The sequence below is a fragment of the Somniosus microcephalus genome, chromosome 1 (genome assembly GCF_052327205.1).
Source record: "Somniosus microcephalus isolate GS21.2 chromosome 1, FLI_Smic_1.0, whole genome shotgun sequence".
In the NCBI taxonomy this organism is placed as follows: Eukaryota; Metazoa; Chordata; class Chondrichthyes; order Squaliformes; family Somniosidae; genus Somniosus; species Somniosus microcephalus.
In genome coordinates, this window is record NC_140987.1 from 106,786,402 (window position 1) to 106,798,886 (window position 12,485).

Below are 12,485 nucleotides of genomic sequence, written 5' to 3' on the forward strand. Positions count from 1 at the left end.
CAGACACACCAAACACACTTACCTTTGCACTCATGCACCCATCACTCACCTGAACACCGACATCACAACCCCTCCAAGTCCTTCAACCCGACAGCCCGCCTGCTCTAACCTGGCATGGTTTGGAGCCGTCGGGAATCCCACACGACACCCCTCAAAATAGGGATTAGGCTAAAAACTGCCTGTTAACTACCTGTGGGTCCCAGTGCGGGGCGTGTACCCGCCTCCTCTGAAACTTACGTGGAGGCGGGTTTTGGGCGGGATGGTGTCGGGACCCCCGAATTCGGGATTTTTGCCCCCCGCATGCCTAAAAGCCCGCCTCACGGCACACTGAAAATCTGGCCCCAAGCATTTGCATGCGACAATGTAACAGCAGTCTCCAGTACCGAACTGGACAGTGATATTCAGAAGAGAAAGTTTGACTGATAGCTATCAACCTTAAAGATATTTTTTATTATCAGCCTCAGAAAAATCTACAAGCTTCTGTAAGTGCTAAGTAAGTGTTTATCCTACTTCTTTGTCTCCACAGAGTCTTTGCAAAATGGTTCTCAGCAGCACACCAATGTTGCATGTACCATGACTGGGTCATATACCCCGATATGGGTGTAAACACTACAATAGGTTCTCCTCGGTCAACTGCATACTCATAGGGGTTGATTTCATCTCCCGGGTGGGAAAGTCGGCGGGAAGCTGCTGCCCATCTGTTAACATTGTGCAGCTCAGAGGCCACTGCCAGAGACCTGCAGGAATGGTCCCCGGCACAAGGTAAATGACTGCGAGGGGAAAACTGGTTGGGGAGAAGCCCGAGGCAGGGGAGGCACAAGGTGCTCTTGTAGGGCATTACAGTTTAAGTAAACAGCATTTACACAACAGATTCCATATGATCTGAATTTATTTTTAAACTTTACAGCAACTGATACATTGAAGAAAAAAAAAGTAATGGTGTTTTGAGATTGGCATGCCATTATTCCGCACGCAACATGTTCTTTATTTAAGAGACTGCATTAAGCGCTCCAAAGATCAAGTAACGTTCAGGTAGCAATTAACCTGGTGGCCAAAGCATTTGGCGCCCACCACATATGTGGAGGTGAATGTGGTAGACAGACTGCCCACCATCCCGGCCTTCGTTCAGAGTGAGCCTGTAGCCATTTGTTAAGCCCAACTTCACTGCACATTTTTTAGCAACGATCATCAGGTGTCCCAGAAGCTGCAAGGTATTTGAAAAAATATAATTGAATGAGTACAGTTCACCATAAAATTATCAAACTAATTTTACTGGGTAAAATGCAATGATTATACAATTGTTAGCATCTAATGTAAAGGGATTCAATAATGCATACATGGCCTGGCACTAAGCCACAAAGACATAAGGTTTGATCCCCTTCTGATCACAATTAAAATAGGATGCTACAATTAGCATCAGTGACCTAGGAGAGAGAAAGAAACTGGTTTCTAGCTACTGATCGGCCTATATTCCTTTGACAAAAGGGTACGGGTGGATAATAAGAGGAGGACAGATCAGACTCAACTGCAATGTCTCCACAGTAGCTGGCTGATAGTATAGCCTCACACAGAAAGAATGGCCACTCGGGTGGTGTACTACGAGGTTGCTGGGCCTATAGATTTGTACTTCGATGAGTCACCACCTTCAGGAGACAATAGAAAAATATATAAACATTTTTTGCAGTAATAGTACAAGGTTACCGAGACAATAATCTTAAATCTTTCAGTGAGATCAGTGTCAATCTATATATGACATTGAAAAAAAAAAGCATAATCAGGTTGCATAAACTTGGATTGTATTCCCTGGAGTTTAGAAGCTTATGGGGTGATCTACTTGAGGTGTTTAAAATGATAAAGGGATTCAACAGAGTAGATATAAAGAAATCCAGAACAAAGGGGCATGATCTTAAAATTAGTGCTAGACCAGTTAGGGGTAAAATCAGGAAATATTATTTCACAGAAAGAGTAAAGGAAATCTAGAATTCTCTCCCCAAATGACGCTAGGTCAATTGAAATTGTCAAGTCTGAGAAACAATTATCAGGTAAGGGTATCAGGGGCTATGGAACAAAGGCAGGTAAATGGAGTTGAGGTATAGATTGGCAGAACAGACTCAAGAGGCTGAATTGCCTACTCTCGTTCCTATTCCAACAACAATATAAACTAAGTGTGAGTAGTTAAAATTGCGCTGCTATATATCGCAAATCAGTAAGTTTGTAAGTGAATGGAAATAAAATGATTGGTGGTTCAGCTTTTCCCTGAAGTCTTACTGTAACCTGTTTTTTTTTATTCGTTCATGGGATGTGGGCGTCGCTAACAAGGCCAGCATTTATTGCCCATCCCTAGTTGCCCTTGAGAAGGTGGTGGTGAGCCGCTGCCTTGAACAGCTGCAGTCCATGTGGTGAAAGTACTCCCACAGTGCTATTAGGGAGGGAGTTCCAGGGTTTTGACCCAGTGATGAAGGATCGGCGATACACTGAGTCAGGATGGTGTGTAACTTGGAGGGGAACTTGGAGGTGGTGGTGTTCCCATGCACCTGCTGCCTTTGTCCTAGGTGGTAGAGGTCGTGGGTTTTGGAGGTGTGTGGTAAACCACTGTTATACCTGTCTGTGTGGGTGTTTGTATTCCACTGTGTACATGTCTGTACATGCCTCGGCTGACTCCTCCCACGAGTCCAGGTATAAAAGGTGACTGCTCCACAGTCCCTCTGTATTCTGGACTGGTCGACCACTCGAGGCACACCTTCATTCTCTTGTTAATAAAAGCCTGTTAGTTACACGCTTAACCTCAGTCTTTTGAGTAATTGATAGCGCATCAAGGTGCTGCCGAAGAAGCCTTGGCGACTTGCTGCAGTGCATCTTGTTGATGGTATACTGCAGCCACGGTACGCCGATGGTGGAGGGAGTGAATGTTTAAGGTGGTGGATGGGGTGCCAATCAAGCGGGCTGCTTTGTCTTGGATGGTATCGAGCTTCTTGAGTGTTGTTGGATCTGCACGCATCCAGGCAAGTGGAGGGAGTATTCCATCACACTCCTGACTTGTGCCTTGTAGATGGTGGAAAGGCTTTGGGGAGTTAGGAGGCGAGACACTCGCCACAGAATACCCAACCTCTGACCTGCTCTTGTTGCCACAGTATTTATGTTGAGTGATTAACAATTTCTGGGGTTCATGTAGTTTCTTATAATCTGCAGAAGAAGTTGGCTTTATGATTTGTGGCCTCCTCCAAATCTCCTGCCCCCAATTTTTTATTTCTTGCAATCACTTCTAGATATCCCATAGAAGTAGTATTAATCTTCACCAGAGTTGACCAGTGGGAAAGATATTCACTAGTGAAATTTTATTAATACTTGGTGTATATAAGCAATATGTTTAATCAGTTTTTATTTTTAAAAAAGAACAATTTGATTTGCATTTAAAGCGAGTTAGCTCCTCGCTGCAATACACTCCAATTTCTGAAACATATTTTATTCATGGCTCCTTCATTAGCAATTCCATACAAACTATCCTCAAACACATCCCTCCCTATAACATGCTTCTTGTTCAGCTGCCAAAGTTGTATTGTAGAGAGTTTATGTTATAGTACATCTCTTTAGGAGGCTCCAATATAATTTCTCACTAATAGACAGCCATTATAGGACTTCTATAAACTCCCTTTCATAGCACTTTATATAGCTTCCAAACAGCATTATTTTGAGACCTCTATTATATTATTTAGAGGAGCCCATTGTAAATATATCTATATTACATTAGGGCACCAATAATATTTTCTCACCTAAGCAGCCAAATGTTGACTATCATTGGTTGTTTGTTATGTAATGATTTCCCAGAGAACTTGTCTTAACCGCTGCTGCCCTCCTTCATCCCGTCACACAACAGAACCATAGCTTTCAAACACACCAACGAACATTGAAACAGCACTGTAATCAAATTAAAAGATAAACCATATACATTTAAATAATACCCGATTTTGCCGCAGTATTTCGGCCCAACAGACTTGCTGTATTCTGACCACACTCCCAGCAACCAAGCTCTCACGCACCCTCATTTGAAGCACTTTAGCACATTCCCTCACATAGACGTACTCATTCGGCCTGCCCGCCCCACCACACCCACCCTACCACTGAAAGACTTTTTGGTGGTTCTTCCCTCTCCCCCACTCATTCACTGGCACCCAGAGGTAATATTCAGGAGTGGTGACCACTGCTCAAGAACTATTTGGGGCTGCTCCAATCGCCACTGATGGGCTTTTCTCCCGAGCCCCTTCCCACTGAAGGGTTATTTAGGACTCCCCACACTTGTTTTTCAGGCTTCAGGCTTGCTTCTCCTCCACAGAAGGCCTTCCACACACCCCGCTGATGGCCTCTAACCTCCCCCAGTGACAGACTTATCCCACCCCTTAATTGCTGTCTTGCGTGCTCCCTCCACTCACCAGCCTTCTTCTAGGGCTTGCTCAATTTCTTCCCCTCCCACCCCCACAAAGGCCTTTCTGGGCCTGAGCGCCTCCCCGCCCCCCACCAATAAAGGGACTTTTATTACAAAAACAAAATTACATCAAACACGTTTAAGGAACGCCCTGACTTTTTTGGCTTGCCTCCCTCGACAGACTTTTCCCACTCCACTCCTCCATCCCAATTCTCCTCCACCCACCATCCCAGTTGTGCAACCTACTCTTGCTCTCAAAGCTCCCCTTCCTCTCCTTTCCATTCTCCTCTCTTCCCCCTTTCCTCTTCCACTATAGTTCTGTTACCACACACCACCCCCCCACCCCCAATTGATCTCACACTTGGTCAATCTGCATATACAACGCCATGGGAGATCAAATTAGGCGACATTACCAGCTGCTTCAGGTTTACTTGTAATTCATACCATCTCAACTATATTAACAATTCTAACAAACTCAACCCACTTTTCTGTGTATATGTATTTTTATGTCTGTATGCATGGTGACTAGGAGGGATCGATCATCATGGCCCAGAACTTGGTGTCGGGGGCTTGCCGCGCGTGCAAGCCCCCGATGTGCGCTCACCCTGCGCGCCGACATCTGAAACCTGGCCCGCAGTGGATTTCCTTTCAGTGGCCAGGTTCTGATGTCGGCGCGCTGTGCTTACCTGATCCAGCAGCGTAGTTAGTGCGATGTGCCGGCTGGGATCAGGTGGGCACTGTTCAGCCAATCAGGGGAGGGGAAACTTCATTCATAAGTTTGTGTAAGAACTGTCAAACTCATGAGAAGTACTGCACCCCAAAACACTACTTAAACTTTAAATAAAATGTTAAAAAACATCCCAATCATTAAATTAAGTATAAATAAGTTTAAAAAAATAATTTAAACAATATTTTGTGAAAAAAATAAATTTTTAATAAAAAGGGTCTAAAACTAAACTTACCTTATTGAAGATTCTTTAAAATAATAAACCTGTGGGAAAAAAAATTCTAAATTGCACTAAAACACCACTTACCTGTAAAAATAAATACTTACGTGTGCTTTTTACAAGCGTAAAGACCGGAGGCCTTTACACATGCGCAAATCCCCCAAAACAGAGGAAATCCAAGACGCACGCGCTGCCCCCTACAGCGCACGCGCTAGCCTCTTCACCTCTTGGGTGAGAGGAGAGGAAATGCCGGTTTTCAGCGCATGCGCTGTGCATGCTGAAAATCGGCATTTCCTCCGGCCAGACGCGCGAGTACCCCTTCCGTACTCACGCGTTTGGGGAGGAATTTCTGCCCCCATGAAGATCGAGGCTGACTGTACAGCTGCCTCTGCTGTGTCCTCCCTTTCCATTTGGCCCCAATTCCTAATTTCCAACCCCCCCCCCCCAACCACAACTCGACTACTACAACAACAACTTGAATTTATATAGCACCTTTAACATAGAAAATGTCACATGGTGCTTCAAAGGTCTGCTCAGACAAAAATGGTCTAGTTCTGAACTGTCATCATCTGCAGTTTCACCCCCACTTCACCTACTGCCACATCCATGCTTATCTCAATGAGACCCAAGTGCTACTCCCACAATCTCCTACTCACTCAACTCCTGACCACCCAACTCCTCTTCCTGGTCCCATGCTAGCTGATATTGTCAATAGTTCCCTCTCTTTAGGCACCATCTCACTTCTTTTCAAAACTGCTATTCACCAACAACCCTCCTATCCCTCCACCACCCCACACTGGCAGCTCCAACCTCCCTTCGCTCTTTAGGTCCTTCGGCATGTTGTTGCCTACCAATTCATATCAATCTCCCTGTTCAAATCCCTACAGTCTGGTTTCCATTCATCTCAACATCAAACTATGATCATAGTATTTTAGTCCCCCTCATCCTTATCTGCAGAGTTGACACCATTCTCCTCCAATGCCTCTCCTCTGTTGCACAGCTTTGTAGGCTGCTCTTGCATAGTTCCACTTCTACCTACCTGAATGTAGCCAAACCATCTCCAACAAGGGCTTCATCATCTCCACAGCCAACACCACCAACTCCAAGAAATCTACCCTTGGACCACTCCTTTTCCTCATCTATACGCAGCCCCTCAGTGACATGGAAGCTGATCTGTGACAGCAGATTATGTGTACACCCAGCTCTACCTCTCCACCACCTTTCAACCCCTCTGTACTGTCAGACTGCCAGTCCACAATCCAGTCTTAGATAAATCTCAATTTCCTCCAGCACAACAGTGGGAAGACCAAAGCCAACAACTACAACCCCCACTCCCTGTTCACTAACTCCGCTTCTTCCTCAGCCATTCTCTCGAGCTCTTCGCAACCTCAGCATCCTGTTCAACTTGGAGCTGAGCTTTTAGACTCATATCCTCTCCATCACAAAGACCACCTACTTCCATCTCCGCAAAATTGCCCATCTCCAATGCTGACACCCTTATACATTACTTCATAAACTCCAGACTGACCGATTCAACACCCTCCCTGCTGGCCTCTCATCTTCTACCCTCCATAAACTCAAACATGTCCAAAACTCTGCTGCATACTTTCTGTCCCACTCACCCATTACCTTGCTGACCTATATTGGCTCCCGGTCCCCCAATTCTTCAAGTTTAAACTCTTGCCCTTGTTTTTAAATCCATCCATTGTCTCGCTCACCCTATCTTTGTAACCACCTCCAGCCCTTTATCTCCCTCAAACTCTCCATTCTGACTTGAAGCTTTGCATCTTCCTTCCCTTGGCCCCACCACTGTCAGCAGAGCCTTCAGCTGCCTGGGTCATAGTCACTGGAGTCCCCTCCATAAGCTCCTTACCCTCTCCACTTCTCCCCCTTTAAAATAATCCTCTAAACCCAATTTTTCAACCAAACATTCGGGCAGATCTCCTAATCTCCTTTAATAGCTTGGCAACCATTTTCCATACACTCTATGAAGCACCTTGAAACATTTATGTTAACAGTGTTATATAAAAAAAAGTTGTTGTAACAAAGTTTAACCAAGTTAAGGAACTATAAACATTCTAGTTTTAACAAAGGCAAAGGCCCAGCCCTCAGTAGGCCCTGGACTCCCAGACCAGGCCTGGAATGCAGTTGATGAGCAAGTCCAGAGATGGCAGCTGCTGCGATCTACCCAATTCTAATCTTTTTTAATGTTGTCCATAGCAATAACATAACATAGCTTCCTCCCATCCTACTTCATCCAACCCTATCAGCATATCCTCCTAGTTGACAAAATCCCATTCAAAGCCACCTAATACAGTTTTGGTCTCCTTACCTAAGGAAGGATATACTTGTCATAGAGGGAGTGCAATGAAGGTTCACCAGACTGGTTCCTGGGATTGGGGGGGGGGGGGGGGGGGGGGGAGATTGTCCTATGAGGAGAGATTGAGTAGATTAGGCCTATATTCTCTAGAGTTTAGAAGAATGAGAGGTGATCTCATTGAAACATTCAAAATTCTTACAGGGCTTGACAGGGTAGATGCAGGGAGATGTTTCCCTTGGCTGGGGAATCTAGAACCAGGGGTCACAGTCTCAGAATAAGGGGTCAGCCATTTAGGACTGAGATGAGGGGAAATTTCTACACTCAAGAGGGTGGTGAATCTTTGGAATTCTCTACCCCAGAGGGCTGTGGAGGCTCAGTCGTTGAGTATATTCAAGACAGAGATCGATAGATTTTTGAATATTAAAGGAATCAAGGGATATGGGGATAGTGCAGGAACGTGGAGATGAGGTAGATCAGCCATGATCTTATTGAATGGCGGAGCAGGCTCGAGGGGCCAAATGGCCTACTCCCGCTCCTATTTCTTATGTTCTTATACTGAACTTCCAATAAAGTGTTAATTACAATAAGGATACACTCTTGAAATCTGATTGATAAAATTACAAATATGCTAGTGTAATTTTTTTTTGAGCAAACTGTAAAAATTAAAAACTTCACTCACCTCTGTATCGGAATCTTCTGCTTTAGACAACTGGGCAATAGGCTTCTTGGGAACCACTAGGAAGTGCGTTGGAGCTTGTGGTGCAAGATCATTAAAAGCGATACACTGTGAAAGAAAAAAAGACTTCCATTTATATAGCGCCTTTCATGACCTCAGGACGTCCCAAAGTGCTTTACAGCCAACAAAGTACTACTGACGTGTAGTCACTGGTGTAATGTAGGGAACAATATCCATTTAGTTATGATGAAACATTAACTGTTTCTCTCCACAGATGCTGCCTGACCTGCTGAGTGTTTCCAGCATTTTCTGTTTTTATTCCATTTAGTACATTAGTAATAACAAAATAATCGTTGACATTATTAACTTAGGGTATCCATACGTCCCCGTTTTCCGGAGACAGTCCCCAGATGAAGGACTTTGTCCCCGGTTTAGGAAACTCGTCCCCGAATATGCGCAGGCTCAAATCAGGAGCCGTGACCCCGAGCTACCCTGGTAGAGTCAATAAAGTGGGCAGGACTGTGGTGCGGGGTCAGTTTCCGATTGGTGGGAGGGATGTTAAGTTCTTGTTTCCAACCAGTAGACAAGGTGGACACACTGAGGGACTTTCATTTATGCAGAGATCGCACTCTGTGGCTACAGTATGTATGCTCCATCCCCCAATCCCCAGATAATCCTGTGAAATTCAGTTGAAAAGAAATTGGCCCTGGAGCCATGTCTTGAGTAAGGGGGGCCGGCAGTAACCAGACTAATGAGTGGCGGCTAGAGCCGGGCCGTGTGGATGCCCCAGGAGCCAGATCAGAGCACGCTCCGCAGCCTTGAATGGTGTGGGCAAGTGTCATGCTGTGAGGAGGGGGAGGAGCTGGTAATTGCAGCCGGCAAATGCTGCGAACAGCATTATTCAGGCGGAAAGTTCTGGTGCTGCTTTTTAGATTCAGTTTGCACCAAAAAAACTTGCCTTGCGTTGCACAACCTACATTTTCCATCCTGGCTACTTTGTTGTGCTCCCACCCTGTGTATCCCCGGATTCGGTTTAGAAAATATGGTCACCTTTAACTCCTCCACCGAGGTCAGTGCCGGTACAGCAATAATGGTGTCAGCCTGGTTTAAGAACATAAGAAATAGGAGCAGGAATAGGCCACTTGGCCCCTCGAGCCTGCTCCGCCATTCAATAAGATCATGGCTGATCTTGGGCTCAAAGCCACTTCCCAGCCCGCACCACATAACCCTTCACTCACTAACCTTGCAAAAATTTGTCTATCTCCACTTTAAATGTATTTAATGACCCAGCCTCCACAGCTCTCTAGGGCAGAGAATTCCACAAATTTACAACCCTCAGAAAAAATTCCTCCTCATCTCAGTTCTAAAGGGGCAACCCTTTATTCTGAGACTGTGCCCCCGTGTTCTAGATTTCCCCATGAGGGGAAACATCCTCTCTGCATCTACCCTGTCGAGCCCCCTCAGTATCTTATATGTTTTGATAAGATCACCTCTCATTCTTCTAAATTCCAATGACTATAGGCCTAGCCTGCTCAACCTTTCCTCATAAGTCAAACCCCTCATCTCTGGAATTAACCTAGTGAATCGTCTTTGAACTGCCTCCAATGCAAGTATATCCTTCCTTAAATAAGGAGACCAAAACTGTACGCAGTACTCCAAGTGTGGTCTCACCAATACCTTGTACAGTTGTAGCAGGGCCTCCCTGCTTTTATACTCCAACCCCCTTGAAATAAAGGCCAACATTCCATTTGCCTTTTGATTACTTGCTGTACCTGCATGCTAACCTTTTGTGTTTCATGCACAAGGACCCCCAGGTCCCTCTGAACTGTAACATTTTGTAATCTCTCTCCATTTAAATAATAGTTTGACATGAAAGTCCATTCGAGAGCAAACCGCCCCATCTTGCATTTTCATAAATAATGTTAAAAGGCTGCATTCAAGTGCACGTTAGTTATTCGAAAAGGTCAGCAAATCAATCCTTGGCTTCCGATCATATTGATTCTATCGGCTTCCGATCATATTGATTCTATCTGCTTACAAGTGCTGAAAGTAATCCTGGGGCCTGGGTTCTTGAGTCAGCACAGTGCAAAGGACGTGGGTTTACTGATGTAAAACGATTAGGCCTTGGTGCAAGCTTAACAGCAGAGAGAATTATATATATATATATATATATATATATACACACACATATTTATTAAAAAGTTAATGCACGTTTCATGTTGAACCAGAGAGAGCGCGGAACCCTAGGCTTGGTATTTAGAGACACGATGGGCCCAACGGCCTCCTGCCGTGCTGTAAACGCCTATGATTCTAACGCTGCAGAAGTTCCTGAAATGAACTCCAACCAATCAATAACCGCACCCCATCTTTAATCCTCCTCCGAAAATGGGGTTCTCGTTGATAAATGACAACGGTGGAGGTTCCAGTCCCAACCACCACTACAATAATGGGAAGGGCTGTAATCGAATTGAGCAGAGCAAGATAACGACCCTCAGTCTCCCCTCACCGCAACTCTTGGCAAGTTCCCCTTAAATGCTAAAAAGGGCCGAGTATTGCGACAGGCAAACAAAGCATGCTCCTGCCTGCAGCAGCCCTCTCCAACCATTTACACTTCCAGTACCTTCACACTCCCTACTCTACCTTATCGTCTTCGTACAGCAGCTCGCACGGAATTTCTTTGCGAATAATTTTACCAAAAATGGTGTCGCCGCCCGCCTGAGCGGATTGCGCCCTGGCAGTCTCCTCAGCCATGGCTTGGGTCAGGTTTGGCTTCGCCCACAAACCCGGTTCCAAGCTGCGGCGGCCTCGCCCTGCCAAATAATGGAACCTCCCCGGAGCTCGCGAACGTCGGAGCCACCAATCACCAGAGATCCGATTTTTGATTGGGCAAGGCAAGGCGGCGCTGCTTTGATTGACGGCTGGCTCGCGGCGGGATCCGGGCCCTGGCGGGGCGCCGGTCACGAGGTGCTGCCGTCTGTGGCGAGAATGATGCAAAAACTTTGCGGCTGTTGTATTTCGAAATCTCTGTGATTACAGTTTGTATTTTATAGGGTTGTAAACAGCGTCATGTTTTTTTATTGAGCCCGCCCATATTTTTTGATGGTTTGATACTACTCTACAGCATAATGCACATTGCTTTTATAATTCTTATATTTTCACTGGGCAGATGTAGTAAGATTTGTGTTTTCAACCTTTACGTGTTCATTCACCAACTTACTAAGACAAAGGGCTCCCAAGATTCGATTTAAACTGGGCTTCTTGATAGCCGGTTTTAAGAGATTCCTTGTTCTTGAAAGTTATTCTACTTTTGCTTGCAGCTGCCTGCACATGTCCCACACTTCAGCAGCCCATAAAATCTACCAGAAATTACATACAATATAAAATCATCTTTAATAACCTCCATAATCAATGTTTCCATATCATGGGGTATAATAGCACATGGGGGTATTGATTTTTCTTTTAAGCTTAGCATCCAGATTTAAATTCCCTGACTCAAATGTACTGTCCATATTAAAACCAAAAATCGGAAAGGTGACAACTGCAGAAAGAACACGTGAAATGAGAGAACGTTGTTCAGTCCATTGATTGCAACAGCCCGTATACAATTTACACCGTCAGGGACCCTACCCAATTTGTTTAATCTTCAAAGGGAGGTAAATCCAACAAGATAAAGCTGACCAAATGTAATTCCAGGGCATCAAACATTAGGGAAGGGTGTGAACCTTAATTTGTGTCAAATATTTGATTACTTAAGCCAATATTTATCCCTATAACTTTAATCCTTAATAAGACATTTTTCCTTTTAAAGGAAATAATCAGCATTTTGTTAGTTTTTTTTAAATAGGAGTCTAGTACAAGGTGTGGTGTATGTAACCTGTTCCACCTTAAGAGATGTACTACTTTCTCTGGCTGCTGTATACATAATACCGGTGGTGACCACCGGTATATAAGCACTGTGTAGTAATATTGTATTTTAGTATAGTCTGGACCGCCAACCAGTAAAGACCTGTGTGCTTTTCTGGCTGTCTCAAGCAGCAAGAGGAGAAGGAGCTGCCAAAACAGGAGAGTGGAGAGTGGTGGTCTCCTGACCAGGAAGAGGAGTAGCAGAAAGATAGATCACCA

General features: G+C 44.9%; 1 protein-coding gene across 1 annotated transcript; it reads right to left on the bottom strand.

The window, feature by feature from the left end:
* Positions 1–871: 871 nt before the first annotated feature.
* hint1 (histidine triad nucleotide binding protein 1) lies at positions 872–11,178 on the bottom strand. The gene is made up of 3 exons (XM_085984476.1): positions 11,004–11,178; positions 8,367–8,471; positions 872–1,204 (listed from the first exon to the last, which is right to left on the bottom strand). The coding sequence occupies exons 1-3, from the start codon at positions 11,112–11,114 to the stop codon at positions 1,040–1,042; spliced, it is 381 nt and encodes a 126-aa protein (XP_085840602.1). The 5' UTR covers positions 11,115–11,178; the 3' UTR covers positions 872–1,039.
* Positions 11,179–12,485: the final 1,307 nt, after the last annotated feature.